General features: G+C 37.0%; 1 protein-coding gene across 1 annotated transcript in view; it reads left to right on the top strand.

Annotated features, from left to right (window-relative positions):
• The window catches only part of CDC40 (cell division cycle 40), a 41,938-nt gene that overhangs the window by 8,729 nt on the left and 8,671 nt on the right, over nt 1-24,538 (top strand). Inside the window, exons 2-12 of the mRNA XM_050893957.1 lie at nt 2,785-2,871; nt 4,455-4,584; nt 14,883-14,966; nt 16,993-17,132; nt 17,760-17,856; nt 19,415-19,554; nt 20,090-20,164; nt 20,850-20,895; nt 22,301-22,402; nt 23,720-23,835; nt 23,919-24,052. Coding sequence (XP_050749914.1) covers nt 2,785-2,871; nt 4,455-4,584; nt 14,883-14,966; nt 16,993-17,132; nt 17,760-17,856; nt 19,415-19,554; nt 20,090-20,164; nt 20,850-20,895; nt 22,301-22,402; nt 23,720-23,835; nt 23,919-24,052 — 1,151 coding nt within the window. The remainder of the gene's footprint in view (nt 1-2,784; nt 2,872-4,454; nt 4,585-14,882; nt 14,967-16,992; nt 17,133-17,759; nt 17,857-19,414; nt 19,555-20,089; nt 20,165-20,849; nt 20,896-22,300; nt 22,403-23,719; nt 23,836-23,918; nt 24,053-24,538) is intronic.

Genomic DNA, 24,538 nt, shown 5'->3' with positions numbered 1-24,538 from the left:
ATTACCAAGCGGCATATAATAGGACTTAACAGGGAGAAAGGAGGAGGAAAAATAGCAGAACTGAAAAATTCTTGGCATTTTTGCAAAACTGGATCTTTTCTCACTTTTTCAGTTTAAAGAGCAGGAAAAAACCTGTGTCTTAATTTCAAGTAAACTGATAACTGTTTAAATGTCACTGACAGCCAGATAAATTTTGCCATATTATCAATGATATTAATTTTTATTTTCTCAAATTATAAGGTTGGTGGATAAGATGTGAAGTCTAGCTGGCAGAGCAAGCTGTATGATGTGACTTGACAAAGTTGTCTATGGAAAATGTCCTCAGGTCATGGAGCTGTGAAAGGAAATATAAGTGTGTAGGTAATACAGGTTAGGAAACAGTTTTGATGTGCTCCTATTCTAGCTGGGGATGGGAGGGCTCTGTTTTTATTGCTGAATGACTGGATTAGGCCTGCTGTGCTGTTCCCAGGCAAGTTCATAGTGTATGAAAGTCAGGGCTGTGAATTGTACCAGTAGCTGTTGTCATCTGAGCCCAGTGAATTGGAAAGGTCGTGTGATGAGAGAAATGAGGTCAGGCCGAGAATTGGCAGCACTAAGGGCTCAAGCAAGAGCAGTGCAATGGCTGGACCTGGCTGTTAAAATAATTGATACATAGTGAGAGTAAAACTTTCTAGTTGGACTTAACAATTGTACTAAGACAGTGGTCTTAGTAGAAAAACAATTGATGGGATTGCTGATGTCATTCTCTCTCTCTTTTTTTTTTTTTTTTTTTCCTTCCCCAAACCCACCTTTTTTTTGAGCAGTTTTAACCAAATATAATCAGGTAACAAGCCAAAGATCTTTAGGTATTGTTTTTCTTTTCTGTGTTCTGGAAAACCAGGTTTTAAAACCTTTTAAGTTTTGCATGCCTAAGCAAATTTGTTTGTAATTGACCTGCTGTTGAATTGGGGAGAAAAAAAGCTTCTGGGCATGACATGTCAGAGAATAGCTAACAATATTAAATAAGTAAAGAACATGCCATTTTGCTCTTTCAAGATACCATGATACAAAGCAAGATTGAGTTTGTTCGAGGTAATTTTCTATTAATGAAGTGACTGCTAAAATTCGATCCTCTATTGTGCCACTTCCTTCTGTGAGTTGCAGATGCTTTTGGATCCTGTTGTAGGTGAGCACTGATTAAACACTGATGCTGAGATAGCTTTTTCAGTATAATTACCAGGGATATTATCACTATACTTGCACATTGTAAATCCCTTTCAAATGCATTTATTCTAGAATAAAGATGCAGGAAGCAGTACCAGTAATAATACTGCAAAATAACATTCTCCTTCATTAACTGAGCCCTTAATGGCGAGGGGGAGGTAGTGTGAATTTAGGATCAACGTAAATGAGCCTTTGTAGAGCTCTGTGAAACCAGGTCTTTTTGAGCACTGCCACTTAATCAGCCTTTTTCTTTCCCATTTTCTGTCTTCTACTTCAGCTCCATGTGCCCTTCTGAGTTTTTCCCTTTGAGTTGCTTGAGAAGTTACTCATTTGGTTAGCTCCTCTTTCTTGTCTGTGTATTGAGTTAAATTTTTGTCACAACAGACTTGGAAATGTGTTTAAATACTGAAGCTGAATTACGTTTATACAGTGTCCTGGTTTCGGCTGGGATGAAGTTAATTTTCTTCTTAGTAGCTGGTACGGTGCTGTGTTTTGGATTTAGTGTGAGAATACTTTTGATAACATGCTGATGGTTTTGTTGTTGCTAACTAGCGCTTATCCTAAGTCAAGGATTTTTCGGTTTCCCATGCTCTGCCAGCAAGCAGGTGTTGAAGAAGCTGGGAGGGAGCGTGGCCAGGACAGCGGACCCGAACTAGCCAAAGGGATATTCCATACCATGGAACGTCATGCCCAGTATATAAACAGGGGGGAGTTGGCTGGGAGGGGCAGATCGCTGTTTGGGCATCAGTCAGTGGGTGGTGAGCAATTTTATTGTGCATCACTTGTCTCTTCTTGAGTGTTATTTCTTTTGTTGTTGTTGTTGTTACATTCCTTTTCATTACAATTATTATCATTATTCTTAGTAGTGTATTTTATTTTACTTTAGTTATTAAACTGTTCTTATCTCAACCCATGAGTGTTTTGGTTTTGGGGTTTTTGGGGTTGGTTGTTTTTTTTTCCCCCCTCCTCCCCACCCCACTGGGAGGGGGAAGCAGCTGCGTGGTGCTTAGTTGCTGGCTGGGATTAAACCACGACAGCCCTTTTGGTAAAAACTTGGAGATAAAGGATCATTGGATTCTCTGAAACTCATAGTTATACGTTTGTTTGCGCTGATGTCTAATATTTTTTTCCCAACTACCTTTCAAAACAGTTACTTGTGACTTCTGCCTTCTGCCTTTTGTAGAACTCTAGTTTTCACACTTTTGTATTAAATTGGTGACCATTGTAATTGGCTCTTCTTTACAAGGTCTGGTTTTCAGACATCCTCAAAAAAAAAAAAACTTGCCTTCAATCTTGCTACTGCTTTTAAAATGTGTGCATGAAGTCTTTAAAAAAAAGTAATAATACACATGCCAAATTCCGCATGTATCTTAGATGAATTTCTCAGTGAGGGCCCGACATTGGTTTTCCAATCAATATTTTTTAAAACTAGAAACTTTGGCCAAGCTACTCTTCTCCTTTCATAGTGCTGAAAGTGTCAGCTTGAACTACAGCCCTAATTTGGTCTGAAATGGGGTAATGTCATATATTTGTAAGTCTGTATGTGAAAAATGGTTTATTAATGTGTCTGTTTTATTTCAGGAAGATGTGGAAACAGGAGTCCACCTTGATCCTGCTATCAAGGAAGTTCAATACAATCCCACTTATGATACCATGTTTGCACCTGAGGTAAGAAACAATATTGATCTTTAGAGCAGAAATGTCTTTGGCTTAAAGGGCAGAGGTTCTATAAATCTCGTGTGAAATTCGTGTAAGACATATCTTCTTTGGATGCTTGCTGTATTTTGGAATTTAGTTTGGACAAATTGAAAAAAAGATTCTACACAGGTGTGTTGGTATTTTTAATGCTTAAATTTTAATATTCTGCGTAAAGCTGTTCTAAGAAGAATCTTAAAGTGTTTATCAGAATTATAGCTACGGAAATTAAAAATCAAGCTAGGGAAATAGCATTGTAAAGATGTTGAGTAAAACATGAAATGCATTAAAGTAGTTTCTTACTATTTTCACTTTTTTGCTATTTACTCATCGTGCTACTTAGAGCAAAATGAATGGTTGTAAGTCTTGTGGATATATGGCTTTTAAGAGGAGGTTTTAAAATTAAAATCCGAGTACTTTCAGTATAACTATTCACATCACTGTTAAGTATTTTAGTAACTTAAGCTATGCTAAATGTGTATAGTGAAAAACCATTTTAGGCTCAATTTGGACTGCCTGGTGCCATGTGAACCACTTTCTATTTTATTATAACTGACAGGGTATCTGAAAGTTAAAAATAGCTGTTCGAGCATTTAACTTTTTTCAGTATTTAACTTCTTTGTACAGTTTGACTTCTGTTAGATCAGGGATTAGCATTCTAGGTAGACAAAGGCTGCATCAATCTGAAATTTCTACATTAGTTATGCTTTATGTTTAGAAAACCTTTTGTGGACCACATAAATTGGCCTTTTCATAGCAAGCTTGCATTTTGCAACATACCAAAGCCACGAAATGTGTGAGCAAAACTACTGATTTAAACTTACTACAGTGTTACCTTGTGTAAGTGTTTTAGTTAGGGAAGCCTAATGTGGGACAGTCTCATGTGTCTGCAAATATGTCTGACAAGCATAGGGGTTACAATTCAATTTAGTTTGATATTAGTCTCAGTGTATTGCATTTGTTTGTATTCACTCTTCTTTTCCCTAACCATGGTATGGTCAGGAAGACTGGCATTCGTCATCTCGCAAGAAGAAAAGCAAGGCAGGGTTTCATAAGTCTGTTTTGTGGAATAATACAGCAGGTCCCCCGTTGCTTTTTAAAGGCACCAACGCATTGTTGGCAGTGTAATTTCTGTATTAAGTACATGAGTTTAGCAGGATCTGATATCTCTTTCTTGATATCTCCCCCTTACAAGGGACAGTGTGCTGTGGTTTTGTCTTCTGAATGCTTGTACTGATCACGTACTGAATGGCAGTGTTTTGTGTCAAGTAGTTGATATTGATTTGTCCTCTGTACCAGTAATACAGGCTAGAAAGTTCAATCATGAAACAAGCTGTTCAAAGCAACTGTGTAAGTGATTACTGTGTAAAATAACAGACTAAGAAGCTTATTCAGTAGTCATAAAGAAATACAAAGTTGAAGTGGTTTTGCGTTACAGGTTTTGAAAGACAAGTCTTTTTTTTTTTTTCCTGTGGTTTTTTTCTCTGAAAAAGTACACACACATAAATAAGAAATTAGTAATTCTGATATACTTTCTTTTAACACTGTTGATGTAGTTTGGACCAGAAAACCCATTTAGGACTCAACAAATGGCTGCACCTAGAAATATGCTTTCTGGATATGCAGAACCAGCTCACATCAATGATTTCATGTTTGAACAACAAAGAAGAACATTTGCAACCTATGGTAAGTCCTTAACAGTGGAATTCACCTCCACCTTTATTATGCCCAGGTTGGACAAAATAAGTTGTTTTCTATAGAACCGTTAATAGGACTGCAAGTTCTGTAAATTGCTTTTTAACAGACTTACTAAAATGGGGAAAGATCTTTGAATGAGAATCCATACAGCTGGAGATCATAGTATTTATTTGGGAAATCTCATTTTGTAATTCCCTTTGAAACTGTAATCAAGTGTATGACCTCCTACCAAACCCCTCTTAATTAATCCTTCCATTAGTTGCATCAGTATAGAAAACACAAATCAAAATTTCACACATTTAATATGACAAATAACTGTAGATCTGTTATGCAAATAGATTCTTTCATGTGATTCTAACTAAAGGTAGCTCTATCAAAACGAAAAGGAAGCCTTACCGAGTTGTCAGGTTCTTCGGAGTGGTTGCCCTAGAGGCAACCACTGCTCATACAAGCTGAATGAACAGGAATCAAAGAAAGTGGGAGTACGTTACTAAAATATTCTTTGCAAAGACAGACCCAAAGAACTCTGTATTGGTGGTCATTATAGTTGCTGCTTTCTTATTTTGAAGAACCTTTTCACTTGTAAATAGTTGCATTTGAAAAATGAAACATTTGAGTTTTGGAGAGGCTTGAGTTTCAAATAGATTTTTTTTTTTTTTTTAATGGATTGTAAGAAAAATGTTTTTTTTTTTAATAGGGAAAACGTAGAAAGACTTTGGATTCTAAGCATTCTTTTGGACACGTTTGAAAGAACAAAACCGCTGTGTGTTTACATATAACAGTGGTTAATTATTCTTCTGTGTTTCATTGTAAGCTTTCATTTCTGTTTTAAACTTGACTGCAGGTGCTTGTCTTGCAAATATGAATCTTTGTTTTCAGATGAAGTAGCACTTTATATTCTTCAAATTCAGTCTATTAGGCAAGTTATGATACTTCCTGTGTAAACGTAGTGTCACAACACTCAACTTTTTGCACAACAGGCTTGCATCTTTCTTTATTCGTATTTACATTCAAAATGCTACTCCCTGCAAACTGTCATGCCTCAAAATCACCTCCCTACACACGAGTCCCCTTAAATTCATTAGGGCTTTATGCACGCATGAATTCACTTACTGCATTCTGTGATGGATGAGATTGGGACTTTATTGCTAACATCTGTGGGAGCCATGTATTACAATGAAACCTGGAAGAAAAAATTACCTAAATTCAGAGACTATAACATCCTCAGTTTCTCTTCATATTTGTGTTTTATTAGATGTTTTCTTGTAAATGTTAAAAATTGAAATATATTTAAGGTAGTTTTTTTCTTTTACACAGTTTTAGCTAATAGGTACTTTTAACTGAGTTGTTAGGATGTGGAATATAAGCAAAATGCCAATATTATGCTATGGAACTAGACATCCGTTTCTTAACTTTAACTTACTTGACTGCAATTTTGATGTTAGAACTTGACAGACAATGCAGGTGGGATCCTATTCAGGATCTGAATAGACAGATTAGGTTTTGTTCTGTGAAATTAAATGTTGCATTGTGTGAATCGTGCATTTTTGTGTGTGTAAAATAGATATTGGACAAAAGAGTCTGTAGTCATGTAGTGTTTGGTTTTGGGTTTTTTTGTTTGTGAGGTTTAGTTTGGGGGAAGGTAGAACTAGTAAGTCTACTCAAAGTTCCTGTTATTGGTTTATATCATCAGTGTACAGCAACTGCCTTGAAAGCTGTATTACAAAAGAGTATAAAAGTATATTTTTAAGACTGATAACATTGACAACTGTGCAACTATCATATGTAGCTTTCTAGAAATGTTCAATAGATAATGATCTGGGTATGGTGAAAATGGAGCTATGAAAAGGCTGAGATATCGGCAATTTAAACTGCAATAACAAGCACTGAGAAGCTGAAGTTCAAGCTAGAAGATGCAGTAAATGAGCATGATATCCTGGCTCACTAGAAGGTCTGTTAAAAACAGCACTCCTTTAAGTTGTCAAAAAGTTTTCTATTCAAAAATTCAATATTCTCTTTTCCATTTGGAAGGAGGTAATAAATATCTTCTCAGAAAAGACCAAATACAAAAACGCGAGTATATTTGCTAGGCATAAATCTAAGTCATACATGTTTTTAATGACCAAGTCATAACATAAGAACAGAGAGTAAAACTCTTAATTAAAAGCTGCAGATCTTGAGACCTCTGGCCTCTGTTAGGCTGTTTAGCACCATTGTGCTAAGGCAGGAGGTCTCAAACAAATCTGCAATGGCTAGCACATAGATAAGCAGTGACTATAAATGAAGGACTGAGTGTGGTACAAGACAGAGAGGGTGGTAAATAAGATCATGTATCCAAAACAGTTCAACTGCTGCAGAGTCTTTCAAAAAAAAAAAAAAAAAGCTTTATATATCATCTTGAAAGTTAATACATATTCAGTGAGAAACCTATATATTAATCACAAACAAAACCCAAGTATTTTTTGGCAAAGTGTCTCTCTCATCTACTTCTCTTGCAGTAAATATTTACTGACGAAAGTACGTTTTCCTTGTGATGCTTGCATACCTCAGAACATCCATGCTGTCATTGACTGAGGGTCCTTCCAGCCCTTTATCCTATGAGGCATGTGGGCAGCAATGGGTACCTAGTGAGGAGTAGAAGAAAGAAGCAAGCAAATAGTGATAGGTCTGAATACTGTTTTTTCAATATGCAGTCTCTCAACCAAGGGCAATGTCTCTGTATTTATTAATTTTCAGTGAATTTGTTGGTTTTGTTTGTTTTTTGTTTTTGACAAATTTGGCCAGCTGCTTCTTGAACCCATATAATTTTTCTGTGTACATAGTAACCTATTGCAGGCAGTTCTGCAGCTTACCCGCACCTTGTGTGAGGAAGTACCACTGTTTTGAACTTGTGGAACTTAACAGCCTTGAAGTTTGACTTGATATCCCCTAGTCTCTTGTGTTGGAAGACACAATGAGCAGTCATTTCTTATTCACCATTTCTCTGTCATTCCTTATTTTATAGATCTTGGCCATAACTTCATTTCAGTCTGCTTTGTTTCCACCTGAAAAGATATGGTCAATTTTCTTGCTCCTCTGTTGCAGCCTTTCCATGCCTATGGCTGTGCTTGTTTCTCTTCTGCGTCTCTGCTACTTCCACTGTATTGTTCCCGAGATGAACAGCAAAGCTGTGCACAGCATTTAGCATGTAATCTCACCGTGAATTTGTTCTGTGGCTTAATAAAGTGAGAGGCTTTTTCCCTTCAGTTTCTAAGAATGCTTGACATAGCATTTTTCTCTATGACTTTAAGTAACTTTGTAAAAGCTATTTGCTCCCTTTTTCCAGACTGTTTATCAATATGTTGAACAGCATGGGCCTGAGCATGGATCTGCCAGCAGCTTTCCTGTGCTGTGGAAACCAACCATTTATTCTTGCCAGTGTTTTAATAACTTTTAATCAATTGACCATGTAAAGACCTGTGGGTTTTTTAAAGTGTCTTTGAGGCACCCTGTAATCAGTCTAACTCTGTTTCGTAAAGGTATCCAACATCAACCAAGCTTTGCTCATTCACATGATTGTCACTTCAGAAATATTCTGGAGGTTTTGTCATTGTAATTTACCTGTACGGAAAGCTGTGTTGTCTGCTCTGCTGCAATATATAATGCTCATGCAAGTGCCTACTCGTTGTTTTCTTTATTATAGTTCCTACTACTTGAAACTTCTAACCACACAAATGTCTGGCTGGTTGACCTGTAGTTCCGCAGATCTCCTGTGAATCATCTTTTGAAAGTTGGCATCGTATTTGATACATTCCATTTCTGTCATATTGAGGCAATATTAGGCGAGAGTTTTTGCACTGTGGTTCGGCTTTAGATCTCTTGGATGACTACCATCTGGTCCCTGTGTTTTGTTACCACTTATTTGACTCTTTAGTCTCCTGACGTTTCACTTTGAGGTAGATATTTTGTCACATTACCCATAAAGAAAGGTTCTGGCACAGGAGCCTACCCAAGCTCCTCCATAATGAACATGTGTTTAAAAAAAACCTCACTGATGCTCTGTCTTCGTTCCTTGATCATCTCTTGGCCTACATGCTGTCTGGTATGCTTTCTGCCCCTACAGTTTTTGACAAAGGACAAGTGTTTTTATGCCTTATGTGATTTGCTCCTCGCTTCTGGGGCAGGGAGGGGGCTGCCTTACTGTAGTGTTTACTTTGTCTGCTAGAGTTTGGTTCTTTGTATTTTTCACATTTGGATGCAACTTCAGCTCTTTGAAGAATAGTTCCTTATTTCTAACAGTTTCTCTTTACATACTGTTCAGCTGTGCTCACTTCCTTCTGGTCTCTTTAAAGTCATCTTTTAATAGCTGGCAGGCATTAGTTCTTTTTCTCCTACATGGTGTCTTTGAAGTGTCCCTGCATTTCGAAGAGGCTTTACCCTTTGGTGCTCACTTTCTGTTCCTTTTTAAATTCTTCTTTGCTTAATATAGCCCTCCTGTTTTGAGATTGAGATCATTGTAGTAAATGTTTTTACAACTTTCTTTGTTTCCTCAACAATGTTGATTTAGACTGCATTATGGTCACTGTTAAAATGTGCATCCTTTAACAAAAATGTCTTAAAATCAAGTTTCCTGCACTGCTCAATTGGCTTTTTTTCATGTGAATCTCTACCATGATTGCTTCATGGTACAAGTACATTGTGTAAAATTGCTGTTTTCATCACATCTTGGTGTGAGATTTGCACAGTCTACTACAAGGAGGTAACTAAAATATGTCATTATTACTGTGCTTCTTTCCCTAGCACCTGTTTAATCTGTGTTACCATTTCATGGTTATTGCATCTGCTGGCTGAACGGTCAGTAAGGCAGTCCTGCCAACTGTACTCACCACTACTTAAACCTGGAATTTCAGTCCAAAGGATCCTTTAATGCTTGTTGACACTATTAACTTGTTAATCTGATTTGTCTTTAAGCTTTCTGTAGCATATAGCATGTTTTTCCCCACTGGTATGACCATCTTATTTCTGTATTCTTTCTACGTGGTAAAGAGTGTATTCTATCCAATTATGTCAGTATTGTTCTACCAATTACGTTAGTTTATGAATTTAAAACAAGATATTCCAATTTCACTATGTATTATTTTTAGCCTCTGCCATTTTGTATGCATGCTTGGGTTTTGCATTTCCCTGCCCTCAGTTTAAATAGGATTATGTGCTTATTGCTGTCCTTGTTACCTGATGTTTCAGATTTCTGTGCTACCTCTTGCTTAAGGATTATGACTTTTTTAAGATTGTGTGTCATTCCAAATTGCTTATTTTTCTTTAACTATTGGCTATCCCCAGCTATTTCATTAAAAAAGCACTCTTCGAACCTTCTCAGTACCAACAACCTTTTAAATCTAGATGAGACCTACCCATCTCAGTAATGTTCCCTTCATTCCAGGATTTTGGAGAGGTGAAGTTGACACAGGCACCGGAGATGTTTTCCACATTAGGGTTAAGATCTGCAGCTTCTCTTTGCAGTAAACAACCTCTTGAGAATGAGCTGCCCTTCCAGAATGTATTTTATACAAATTCAAAAATACTATAGCTTAATTGAGTCGCTTTTGTACTGTCCCTCAGTCCATGGAAAACTGAGGAAGAGCATGCCAGATGCAAACCTCAGATCTCTGACAGATCAACCAGACCTCAGCTGCATTATCAAGGATATCTCTGTGATATCAGCATGTGGAAGTAGTCATAGATCTGCTGACTACACAAAATACACAAATACACAAAAGGAAAAGGCAAATCTTAGACTCTCTAGTCATTCTTTTTTTTTTCTTTTTTCCTAGACACTGGATTCTTAAGTTGTCATTTCGTCCCTGACCCCCAAGACGTTGTGAACCCTTGTTATTGTGAATGCAAACCTGCTTCTCTTGTCTTTCAGACTCCCCAGAAGGAGTCAGGGGATGTTCAGGCCCTGTATACACAGACAACAGCTTGAAAACAGTGATCTAGTCAGATCTCTTGAGTCAGAATTGCTTCAAGGTCATTCCTATTTTTATACTATTTTGCATGGTTTTAAAATCTACACAAATATTGTAGTTGTAATTTTTTCGTGAGTGTAATAGTTGAGATTTTATTGATACCGCCCTGAACCTTCTGTGTTGCCAATCTAAACTTTCTCATATTCCCTGCAGCAGCCCTATCAAGCCATGGGTCATTGTTGTCTCTAACGTTTCGCATATTGAAACTACCTTTGGGTCCATCGGTGTTCCGCCTTCTGTCCTTCATCTCTCTTTAGGCTGACAAGCATGTTTCTTCAATCTTTTCTAGGCCTTCCCCCTACCCACAATGTTTTATCATTCTTGTTACTTTCAATTTTTATCTAAATTTTTCTTTAAAATACGTTGCTTAAAACTGGACTCGCCAATCTAGATTAGGCCTTGCCAGTGCTGTTCCATGTTTTATATGGCTTTTCCTTTGCAATAAATCTCAGATTTCTTTTTTCTTTTTTTTTCTCATTGGTGTCAGATAGACTTGTTAAGTGTATCAACACCACTACCCTTGCAGCCTGTAATTTTTTTTTCCTCTGTACCTAATCAGTTGTTTGGTTTTTTTTTTTGGTTTTTTTTTTTTTTGGTATTTGTCATTCAGCATGTCTTTGCTGAAGTGAAATATTTCACACTTGTCTTTGGTGTCAGCTGCAAGTTTTGCAGGTATGTGATCCTTTGCTGATGGCATAATCCATAAAAATATTGAATAAAATAGTCCAGACAGGCTATTTTATAATCTTGTCAAAGGTCCTCTCCCAGTTTGATGGAAAGCCATTAATAATTACTCTGTGAGAGTCTGACCTTTTTTTAATTGGTAACCAGTTTTGCTTCTGCAGTCATACGTAATCTACCCTATTTTGAATCCATTGATGTAAGGCAATCTTCTTATATAATTTCAGCTAGTAAAGAGAAGGCTTTCTCTCTAGAAAAACAATTTCTCTTCACAAGCCATTATGGTGTAAATGGCTAAAAGTTTAACTAGCGTTATTTTTCCAATGTTGTTGTCCTTGGAGCATGGCTAAAAAGACTAGGAAGTCCTAAAATACAAGCCCTTGTTTAGTCTTCTGTATCTGTACCCTCAGCAGAAGCAGTCTCTTTTCTTGAAAATTCCCTTTAGAGCATTGTTTAAAAAAAAAAAAAGGCAATATACTCTCCTTAATTATGTGGGCATATATAAATTTTCCAGTGTGAAGCAGATTACAGATTATTTTTTATATGCTGCACACAAACTGTTCATGAATGTGGTATAAAAATAATTTCATAGCTATTTCAGCATCAGTACTCATCCCAGAAGTGGACTGCTTCATTCGTGCAGCATTAGTATTTTAAAATCTCTTCTTCTCAAGATATTAATGTCCTTTTTAATAAGAAACAGTCTTCTGTCCATGAATCTCAAAGCTCTTTATGAGTGTTCAGTAACTTGGTTATAACAGGATTACTTCATCAGTAAGACTGATATTTTAAGAGCTTAAAATGACTCTGACTTGGAAATGACACTTCTGATTTTTTTCATCTACTCATGTTACATGCAACACCTACAGTCACTATTACCTCTTACAATTGTAGGCGCTTTATTCTCTGATTACTTTGATTCTGTGGAGAGGCCAGTGCAGTCAGAATGGGTTAGTCCAGCTGTATTTTTCCGCATACCTGAGCTACCTTGGGTCTCTGTATGTTGCATTGCACAGTATGGTATAAATATGCTTTAATTAGCTGTCTTTCTGGAATGCACATCAAAGTCTGATTATTTAACCAACCATTTTCAGGTGCACTGAAATTATGGATGTAGGTGGAGTTGTACCTTTCCTTACTAAAATGTGGCGTGGAATATCTACCTCCTAAAGAAAACTGAAAGAGACTTAGAAGTCAGGGCACGTTATATGGCATACTAGCTGAGTAGGATAAAAGCAAGCTGTCTTTTGCAGCTGCGTTTAGGAGTCCCAGCCAGAAAGAAGAGATTCTCTTTCACATATCCACTAGAAAGTAGAAATTGTTCAGAGCTTTTCTATGAGAATGATGCTGGACCAAATTCAACCCAGCTATAAGAAGTCTCCGCTTCCACGGGAAGCTGTGCTTGGCCCAGGGGCCCTATTCATTAGAATACTGTCCCTCTTTTACAAGTACCGAGCAAATAGAGTCCCAGAGACTGTGTCAATACAGTTGGAGGACAAGTAAACCACTGTATTGATTTTGACATAAATCCAAAGTAATATCTCTCTGCTGTTAACAGAAACCTTATAGCTTGGAAGAGAACTCATTGAAATAGTGGCTTAGTAAAAGCAGGCAGTTAAATTAGCGAAAGTCTAATTGCAGTGTCTGCTCAGTTTGGTTATCCATGAAAGTAAATCCCAATAATAGTCTAGAATAATTTTTTTGTTGTTTGGTTTAGGTATAGTGGGAATTTATGTTTCATAAGAGGGCGTTGGTATATATTTCTCTCCCTATATCATATTCATGGAGCATCTGGGCATATGTTGTTCCACGACTGGGTGTTACCAGGTTTGAAGCTCCAGAGCTGGTCTGCAGGTGGATTGCCCTATTTGTGTGGGAACGCTTGCTGTGTTCTTGGAATGGCTCTTCTACTAATTTCAATAATCTTTTTTTTCCAGCATCTAAAAAGAAATTAACTGGACCATCTTCTAGGACAGCAGCCTTCCTGAGAACTATTTGGGGAGATGATCTCCTTTGGCTATTGGGATGGTGTTGATAGGTTCTCAACTTGTATGCAGCCAAGTGCTTTTATGGGCCATTGGTCTCTGGGGTGGACTGGGTAATCTCCCACTGTTCATGATAGTCTCTCTGAATCAATAAAAATATACTAATTGGATTGTATGCTGTAGGATTTCTTTGATTTTGTGTGTGTGATTACTTTTACCAGTGGTTTAATATCTTCATTGCTGCTTCCCCCCCCCTTCTTTTTTTCCTTCCTGATACAGAGAAATTCTCATTGGGCCCTCAAGGGACATTTTGTCACTTGAATAATATTTAATAAAAATTGGTGATATGTCCACCAGGGTGCAGTCTTTCCCAAAAAAAAGCCATGGTGGTCAGTAACTGTTCAGTGCACCTGTTCCTTGGAAACCAGAGGAATTTATTTGTCTGTCTTATTCTCATAAGATCATGCTATCCACTTCAGGAGAAATGGAGAAAAACTGTAAGATATGCATATTGAAATGAGACCCTCAGTATCAAAAATTGTAAATATCCTGAATATCTGTGAAATTCTGGTACATTTTATAAATTATTTATAAGAGTAGGTTTTGGGTTTTGTTTTTTGTTTTTTCTAGCGAGACTCAATAGCTGTAATCAGGAAATGAAGATGTGAATACTTAATTCTTTTAAAAATTAAAGGCCATTGCTGCTGCTTCTGATACCATCCATGTTAGTTAAAGCAACTTCTTTCAAGTTGAAGGAGCAAGCTTTCCCAGCTCTGGCAGGAGGAGGATGAAATAATTTCTGCTGGGGGAGACAGAATATGCACAAAGCCCTAGAAAACTTCATTTGCTTTCATTTTTTCCCCATCTCTGTCCTCTTCCTTCCAGCTGCCACCGTCCCCAGGACTGGCAGAGATGGGTAGCACTCTCTTTGACCCAGCGGAGGTAGTGGGCAGGGCAGGGGGCTGCAGGGCCGGAGGCTGCTGCTGAAGCCGGAGGGCTGTCTCTGTGCAGCAGCAATGGGCTGGTTTCAGTGTGACTTACTGGCTTTGCAAACCAAGGAACAGTGCCCTGAACTAAAGCAGTATCTGTTTAAAATCACGTCACTAACATAAGATTTTGAGCTAGTCTTTTCCTTATGCCATGTTACAACAAGAAGAGGTTGCTATGGCATTTCAAAATCTAATGTTTGCATTACAGCAAACTGGTCTGAATTCAGTGTTGACCTCGCTTGGAGCAGGGTGTTGGGTCCCGGGGCCTCCTGAGGTCCCTTGCCACCAGAAAGATTCTGTGACTTTGCTTCCTGTGACTACCCTCCCTTTGTGTCTTATGTTAACTGTTGCCTATTATATTTATTTGCTTCTCTATCTTGCGCAAATTTAAGCATTCTGGCAGCAATGCATACTCAAGGGCCTCATGGTAATACTTCGTAGTAATCTTAATACTCAGGTTGAGTGAAAAGTGGATGGTATTTCAAAGTATCAGCCCTTCCTCATCCCTAGCTCCTTGAGAGCCAACAGGAAAAAATTCCACGGGGGGAGGGGAGGGCAGAGTAATAAAAGTTGTACAAAACTAAAAAGCTTGAAATAACAGTATTTTATTTCTCCTGTCATTCTAGGTTATGCATTAGATCCCTCTATAGATAACCCTGAAGTTGCTACCAAATATATTGGTTCTGTAGAAGAAGCTGAAAAAAATCAAGGTAATTAATTCAGAATCTCATATAAATGACTTGCAACTGATGACTGTTTCCACTTCTTCTTTACTAAGAAATGGAATAGGTATTGGCAAAGGAAGGAATTACGAGAGACTTACCCATGTCCAAAGACACAATAAAGAAAGATGTGTTGCAATTGTAATGTGAAGAGGGAAGAGAGTTATTGAGTGCTTTGTTTTCTTGAAGTAGCAAATATTTCAGGCTATCGTGTCAAATTTCAAATTAGGATTTGCAATTCGAACCTAGCATGTGCCACTGCATGAATAGAATTGAGCTGTGTATTTGAAACAGCTTTTTGGTCCTCTTAAATGCTGTCTCAGCTAAAATTGTCGCATGTCTGCATTAGGATACCTGTATGTTGGGCTAATCACCTCAACTGTGCTACTCAGTAGCAAACTGATCACTCCATATGCAACCTCTAGCACTCCGGTTGGGAACTGCATGTTATCTCTGCTTGGCAGAGTTAAGCTGTTTGGGTTATTTGGAAAAGAAAAACCATTGGAAGGTTGCCAAATGGTAAAGGCATAGCATGCCACTGGGAGGATTGACTACCAGAGGCATGGGGTTTGTAATTAATACTTTGATACAAGATACTTAACACTCAAAGTGACTTGTTTGCATTGGAAAATTGTACCTGTGTAAGCTTTACGGTTATGCTTTCCCTTGCATGTCTTTTTCTAACATCTTATTCGCATGCGTATACAAAGGTGCTTTATTTCTGTGTCTTCTTCCACGGAATATATCCAAGGTTATTTCACTCTTTCCTTCCAAAATAAGATAAAGTAAATAGACTTATTTTGGTGTAGCAGCTACAGACATTAGACAGAAATGGCTAAGATCAAATCATTTCAAAAATAAAAAAATAACCTTTTCATAATGGAATTTTAGTAATATATTTTAAGAAAACTCTTGGTTAATGTACGATTCTTTCATATGATCATTACTTCAATTCTTACATTGCCTATTTTTCCCTTGTTTATACAAAGCTCTTTTTGGCTCCTTTGCACTAGATGAGTATTACTGATCTGTAGGAAAACATTGTTTGAAAATTGCACATAAAGGTTTTTCAAAAGGTTGTATATGCAATTAAGTCATTACTTTAACACCTTTTAACTTTAATTTTTTTTCCTCCCATATCTATATTGTTTAATGATTTTGACAAATGAAATTCTGAGGGCACAGCATTTGTGAAAAGCTAGCATTTATGTGAAAGAACAAGATGGTCGTTGGAAGTAGATGACCATGTCAATGGGGACAGACTTTTTTAACAGGGCCTGTAGTGATAGGACAGGGGGTGATGGTTTTAAGGTAAAAGAGGGTAGATTCAGACTAGATAGAAGGAAGAAATTTTTTATGATGAGGGTGGTGAAACACTGGAACAGGTTGCTCAGAGAGGCTGTAGATGCCCCATCCCTGGAAACATTCAAGGTCAGGTTGGACAGGGCTATGAGCAACCTGACCTAGTTGAAGATGTCCCTGCTTATTCCAAGAGGGTTGGACTAGATGACCTTTAAATGTCCCTTCCAACCCAAACCATTCTGTGATTCTATGAATTTTTACTAAATTAAAATACACAGTTGTGGTTGGCGTTTTGGGAGACTTGTCTTGTTTTGGGGGGTTTTCTGGAAATTGAGAGGGATGAGGGGGATCAGAAGCCAATTGTTGGGACTCTACTTTCAAACACTGCACTATTTAAAGTATGAAAATTGATGTATTCATACAGTCTGCAGACTTACTGTTAAAAATGCATGGGTACATGCATGCTTAAATACTCTAACAAACTATGACACACAGTTTAAGTGGTTCCTCTGTTACTGTACATAGTCAGCAGTGTTCGTAGTTAGAAAAGTTAGCAATGCTTTGGCAATTTTGGTCAAATGCTTTTTCCATTTTGCTGTGTGTATTGGAAGGAGTGGCCGTGGTGGTTTTTTTTTTTTAAACTGACTATGATGTGACCTATGATGTTGTATTCTGTGTTAGCAGCTAGGCAGTTTATTGTTTCCTTCTTCAGGTTTAACAGTGTTTGAAACAGGACAAAAGAAAATTGAAAAAAGGAAGAAATTCAAGGAGAATGATGCATCTAATATTGATGGTTTTCTGGGACCATGGGCAAAGTATGTTGATGAAAAAGAAGTAGCCAAACCATCAGAAGTAAGTACTACTTTAGCACAATAGATACAAATTGTTAGTACATTTCAGTGGTTTTAACGGAGATCCAGCTGCACTAGTAGTTTGTCCAAGCAGAAGATCCATGCTATGCTTTAGGGTGATAGAAACATTTCAGGTGATATGTCCGAATAAGGTGTTCCAAATATTCTACATTCAATTATTTGCAAGACTGTTTGGAAATAAAATACATTGTATCTGTGTAGTCTGTAGAGTCTGATTAAAATATGTTTATAAACAGAAGCAGCTTGAAAAGAACTGAAAGTAAAACTTGTTTAAAAAAGAAAAAAACAGCCAAACAAAAAAACCAACAATAACACACACACCCCCCCTCAACCCTCCAACCAACAAACATCCTTCTTGTTCAGTCAGTGATGCTTAACTGTAGTCTATGAATAAAAAGATAATATTTAATTCTTTTCAGTGTAGATAGCTTTTCAAACTATTCTGGTTTTTATAAAGGTATTCTCTTTATTGATGCTTAGAAATATTTCTAATCTCATTTAGCAAATAAATGTGTTCTTAATAGTAAGTAAATGGTAGTACAGTTCTGGATTTTGTTATGTGATTCCAAACACTGAATTTTTAAACGATCATGTTTTATTTTTCCAGGAAGAACAGAAAGAGTTGGATGAAATAACAGCTAAGAGGCAGAAGAGAGGAAAACTAGAAGATGATAAACCAGGAGAGGAGAAGACCATATTACATGGTAATGGCATCTTCCTACCTGTTCTTATTTTCTTGCTCACTGTGTTTTCTTGCCTGCTGTGTTAACTAGTAAGGATGGCAGACAGCCTCAGCAGTTTTGCTGAGGCACCTTGATGTTTCTGTATTGGAGATAATAGCGCTCACAGGCATAAGCATAAAGGACAGGGAAAGAGATAAACTTGGACTAATTCCATTTCATATTGTGAAGAGCAGTGTGGAAATGTCATCTTTCAGGGTACTGGTTTTATTTATTTATTTTTAATGTTACTAGATGCACATATCCCTTTCCTATTTTACAGAGCAAACGTTTTAAAGTTATGAGTTTGGCTTAGTTTCAGCTTCAGAATTACTGCAGTTTTATGTGTCAATACTTTCATCAGCAGGTAGTGCTTTGAGTTATGGCTTACATACAATTTAGAAAATCACTTGGACTTTATACTTCAATTCTTAATGTAAATGTTCTTGCTGTCATACTATGAATAATTGTGTATCAAATAATTACCCTGTGGAAGCCTATAGCATGTGATACCTTCAAAGAAAATGGTTTGGTAAGTAAGTAAAATTAAGTGATATTTGGAAACTGTTACTTCAACTCTCTGCATGCAAAAACAGTCCTGCCTTATATTCCTTGGCACAGATAGTTAGGTAAACCAAGTCTCTCTGTTTACCACTTTCTACAGCCAGGCTCACACGCACAAGCTGGAGCATTCTTTCTTACATGCATTAAAGAAGAAGTGGCTATGAGATATGTGTTGCTGACATTAGTACTTCATTCTGTTTATATGTAGTAGATCATGACAATACTTATTGAATAGTGACGAGCATAACAAACCTGAAATTTTAGCCTTTGAGCCTCCTATAGAATAATTACTTTGTATCCAACTTTTCATGGTCTCTACCTGAAGTTTCACAGTGAAACACCTTACAAGATAAACTTTAATCTTCTCAAACACAAACATTCCAGAAATAGGCCATTTTGTAGACGTGTAAACATTGATACTGTGCAGGAGGTCACTTGTACAACCAAAACTGCCATAACAATATACCAGAAACTGAGAAATTAATCGGTGCACAGCTTAATGTCATGGCTATCCAACACAAGTCTACTCTGAAATGTCCATTTCCATGCACAATGCATCCCTGCATGTCTGACTCTGTGATTGACACAGCACAGAGCTGGCTGGAATGTGAATTGCAAGCAAATGCCAGGGTTAGAGTCGCACATTATAATCCGTGTAGAGTTAGTGTAAGCAGACCCTTATTGGCCAGATCTTGCTGTTTGATGGTAAGATGTGTAGGGGGGAGATTGTCTTAATGTTCAGATTATCAGATTCCAAGCAGACTTTGCTGAAATGACTTAATTTGAGCTTAACCGATGTCAAATAAGATTCCACATCTGTATGCTATGAAGTGGGTTTTTCTTCCCCCCCTCCACTTCACAGCAGAGCAGCTGTGTTGAGAAAAACCTTAATTGCGTGTGGCTGTTGAGCCTTTCAAAGATTATAACCTCTTAAAATACAGGCTCTTGGATTCTCAGAATTCTGTGTTTACCTTTTCAGTTAAGGAAATGTATGACTATCAGGGGAGATCTTATCTTCATGTCCCTCAAGATGTGGGAGTTAATCTCCGTTCTACGGTGCCACCTGAGAAGTGCTATCTTCCAAAGAAACAAATCCATGTGTGGTCTGGACATACAAAGGTAGGAAGTCAAGTTTGTGAGTGTGCATCATAAAAACCCACTTCACTTTGTGTCTGAAGCTAACAACTTCTATAAAACTGAAGTATCAGTAGAAGGAAGGAGTATTTTCGTCTTTACCACATTATGCATGTAATTGGTTGCATTACATGCTCACACAAGGTGTTTGCCTGCTCAAATGCGGTTGTTTACCTGCATATACTTTTTCATTAACATAATGGCGCCCTGACCACCTTTAAAGGGACAAATATTATTCAGTGACTTCTATGGGATTTGGAGTTACTTCCTAAACTGCCACGTGAATAAGAGTAAGGCTAATTCTAGAGATCCCTGAAACTGTTTGTGTTGGGGTTTTTTTTTTAATAGTAACACATCGCTGTTTCTAAAATGGAATGTGGGTAGGTTATTTTTTTTCAAGATACAGTGTCTGTATATTTTATGAAGATAAGCTTTAGCTTTTTGATTAGAAAAGAGGGCAAGTGAACTGAGGAAATATCTAGATGCTCCACTTACTGTTTAATTATGTCCTTATTTACAGGGTGTCAGTGCAGTTAGATTGTTTCCTCTCTCTGGGCATATACTGTTGTCTTGCTCTATGGATTGCAAAATTAAGGTGAGTTATTTTTCTGTTTTCATTAATTTATTTTATACCATCACTGAAGACAGACAATGCATTTTAGAATACTTAAACATTTGGTACTTCTACCAAATACCTTTTGTCTGTGTTACTTTTATTTTTCTCACTTGATTCTTAAATTACAAATTTGTTGGAACAAAGATAGAGATAATACACAAGACTGTGGATGTTAGAACAGTGTTAATAATTTAGTAATAGCATTTAGAAGGTCACGAGTTCCTCAGGTTATTGCCTTTGTTATTATAATAATTCATTTTCTGTGAAGCCTAGTTTTACAGCTAGCAATAGGTTTCTGCTGAAGTGTTTTACTGAAGCATTTGTGGTCTTGAACTAAGCTCATTTTAGTCTAGCATACATCACAGTAGGAAGCTGATGATATTTATTTTTTTTTTTTTTTTTTTTTTTACTAGCAAAACCTTAGGGCTTTAAAGCTGAAATATGGTATGGGGGTTTTAGTTATTTTAAGGGGGTTTTGCTAACAAGAAGGTGACAGAGCATTCTTGTGAATTTCTGGGTAGATAGTTGTGATTAATCAATAGATGTCACATTTGTAATTAATTTCTTAGAAGATGTTGCCATATATGTTTGCGCTTTGTTTCAGCATCATTATTGTATAACAATTGACATCTTTTCTCCCCATCCCTTTTTTTTTTTTTCCAAGCTATGGGAAGTATATGGTGATCGAAGATGTCTGCGAACATTTATTGGTAATAGTCTCTTTTTTTTAACCTGATGTATATTTACAACAACTTCATGGAAGGATATGATTTAAGTTAGCTTATTAATTTATCATAGAGAGGACTTGTAGGCATCCAAGGCAAATGGTATTCAGTATGATCTTGGCAATAAGAATTGAAAAAGGTGCATGTTTTTAGTGAACCTTTGTCATTATTCCAAGCAGTTTAATGTTGATGTATAACACCTTATGACCCTTAAAACAAAACATTAGTGTACTGCAGTCATCAATACTTTATGCAAGACTCCTTTCCAAAGGCAAAATTGTGGAATTAAATTGCCCCATCTTCATGTTGAGAACAGCAGCCCTCTGTATTTATGCAGTGAGGGCATCTCATGGTCTGATGATCCCACCTTAAATAGGAGGTCTCTTCTGTGCTGAGTTTCTAGTGCAAATGCATGGGAATTTTTTTTATTTTTTTTTTTAGGTTCAGGTGCTGTCTTTGTTCATGTAACAGGTGCTTTTTAAAGCAGATAGCTGAGAGAGAGAGAAATACATACTTCTTAGCAGCCTTGAATGCAGAACAAAAGCAGCTGATTCTCCTTTTGAAATGGGAACATTTCTAGAACACTGAGTGAATATATGTTGAGTAACAACAAAGACGTCTTTTTTTCACCTGATATTTCTGATGACAGCAGTGTAGCGAAGGTGATGGCTCAAAAAAGGTTCTCTCTCAACAGACTTGCTCTTTCTGAACAGTTTGACTGTTTTTCTCAAAAGGTCCTTATTATCAACCAGATTCACCTGCTTTTTTGCTATATTTAAGTTACTGTGCCAATGTTTTAACTAAAGAGATCTCCTACAAGTCTGATGCAGTGGTCAGATAAAAGTATTGGGGTTGAGGGGTAGCAAGGTTAACACCAGATGAAAGCATTCTTGATTTCCTGATCTAATATTTCCCATATTTTATACCTTTTTTCTAATTAAGATGTTTCTCCTTTAAATGTATCTCCTGTAGTGTTTCTCTCCTCTTTTTCATTAGATGTTGACATTTATTACAGTGTTTTAAACTTCTCTTGCAGCTCTTAACTGTGACCAGAACAATCTTTGAAGCCAACAGTACTTAAAGTTCTGCTGGTATATCAATTTATGAATGATGCACAGTGGTTGGTTCTGTGCAATGCTATTGTTTCTCTCTCCAGTGCTTTAGAGGTGTGAGGGTTTTGGGGTTTTATTCTCATCATTCTTTAGGAGTTACTTTTTCTTTCTCACTTGAATCATTCTTTACTAGGGCTTATGAAGAACTTAAATAAGCAATTTCCTTGTTCTCATTGCATTGTTAAAGACTGGAGCATGTAACTTGAATAATGTTATAAAAAAAAAAAAATTGATAAAAATGGATAAAAGTTTATCATCGCATTTTTTCTATCTTGTAGGACATAGTAAAGCTGTTCGAGACATCTGTTTTAATAATGCTGGCACTCGGTTTCTTAGTGCTGCATATGACCGCTATCTTAAACTCTGGGACACTGAAACAGGTAGGCTTGTATTTGTAGATGCTGTTATTTGGCACTATGTTTAACTAATAGTAAATATCAAGATATATTATCAGTCAGTCAGGTTGTTTCCAATTATCCTTAGTATCGTCTTGTAGTTCAGTCTTTAGGCTTTCATGACAGGATGAATAGTCTTTTTTTCCTAAATGTTTTGTTGTTATCTGTAGTGGTGCAATTGACACTGCCTATATACCTGTATTTCATATACCTTTTTGTTTGAGAAGTTTCATAGTTATTTGTAATGCTAGAACAATTTTCAACAAAAAGACAAAATTTTACCAAATCAGTTAATTGCATGTTTACATTTACAGGCATAAAATTAAGTAATGAAATCACACTTTAGACCTAAATATGCTTAATTTAAAAGAATTATTTCACTTGATCTTTTGGTTAACCTGAACTTGAAGAGCACTCCAAATAAGAAAAGGTGGTGGAAATTGAGCTGCTGGTATAGGGAGTTGGAGGGTAGGTCTGATGCTCTCGCAGAACTGCCTGGGAGATGCTCTGTAACATTCTGCTCCAAATAGTTTCTTAAGCTAAAAAGATACAGGATAGATTTCATCAATATTCTTTTGAACTGAAGTCTGTTCCTAAGACAGGAAGCTTCCATGTTTGAGAAAGACATTAGCTTTCTTGGTTAGCAGTGCCACTAGTCTTACACAGGTGACAGCCAGAAAGGTGTAAGTCAAAGCGTCCAGTCTTGAGTCTGAACTCAGTTATTTAGACACCTGAAAAATGTATTGAGGTTTCGGATTAAAACAGGCTCCTGTAAGTTACGGATAAGATGTAATCAGGGTATTTATGGCTGAGGCTATGAGAGGAGGTCAGTGGTTTGTTTTGCACTTGGATTACTGTTATCCTTTTCTAGGCTTAGGATTGAGGAATTCTTGCCTGAGTTTAAGTCTCTTGTCAAGAAGACCTCTGATCCTAAGGAGGTGATGCTTTGCAAAGACAGTGGTCAGCTTGTGATATTCTGACCCGTCCTGATGTCCTTGATATGTCCTGATGACATACAGGGTACTGAGCATTTATATTGTTTGGAAAGCTGTAGCAAAGGTACGGAACAGTTTGTATGTGTATGTGTTTATACAGGTGCATGCATACAAACATGTGAAGGAAGGTCTAATCAAAGAGCAGGGTAAATTCTACCCTCTAATCCTCTCAAGGGCTTTAAAACAAGTATTTTCTGCTGTTAGTAAATTAAAAGTAAAATGAATGGTTTTTATCAATATCTGCAAAGAACTAACCAGCCCACAGAACTTCCAACCTGATGCACTATGAATGGCTTTTCTGTTGCAGGGCAATGTATTTCAAGATTCACAAACAGGAAGGTTCCTTATTGTGTCAAGTTCAATCCTGATGAAGATAAACAAAATCTCTTTGTTGCAGGAATGTCAGATAAGAAAATTGTGCAGGTATGGCTACTTAATATCTCTTCCTCTAAAAATTCTGGTATTTAGTAAAAAACAAGATCTTATTCTGAGTTTTTTATTTGTAGTGGGATATTCGAAGTGGTGAGATTGTGCAGGAATATGATAGGCATTTGGGAGCTGTCAACACCATTGTGTTTGTGGATGAAAATAGAAGGTTTGTGAGTACATCTGATGACAAGAGTTTAAGAGTCTGGGAATGGTAAGTTTAAAATTTTGAGTTTTAACTTAAAGTATATTATGAGCAAACTGAGAAGAGAGTTTATTTTAAAAAGTATACATAGCACATAGGACACTGGACTGTACTGAGTTCTAGCTGGCTGAGGAAGAGCTACCTTTAAAACCCTATTCTGGCTTAATGCTTGAGACACTTCAGATTTCCCCTTCCCCCAAAGAAAGCATAAGACAGCCCTGTCTGCCTGAAGCATGCTGCACTCTATTAGTGATCTCTGTTCTCTCTCCTTTCCCCAGGGGTATATTAGCCCTTAAATTAACCTTTTAAAGAAACATCTGCTCTGTTACATTAGTGTGTGTCTGTTTTGAATACTTTGAACTTGGATGGGCATAGTATTATATAATATCTGGCCCATATATGAAATAACTAGTTTAGTGTAGCTTCACTTCTGGTTTTCTGGTAGTCTGGTTTTTTTTGGCAATCATTGATACCCACAGTATGAATACAATAGAT

The sequence above is a fragment of the Gymnogyps californianus genome, chromosome 3, assembly GCF_018139145.2.
Source record: "Gymnogyps californianus isolate 813 chromosome 3, ASM1813914v2, whole genome shotgun sequence".
Classification (NCBI taxonomy): Eukaryota; Metazoa; Chordata; class Aves; order Accipitriformes; family Cathartidae; genus Gymnogyps; species Gymnogyps californianus.
The sequence above is the reverse complement of the archived record's forward strand: the minus strand, read 5'-3'. Positions and strand labels throughout refer to the sequence as shown.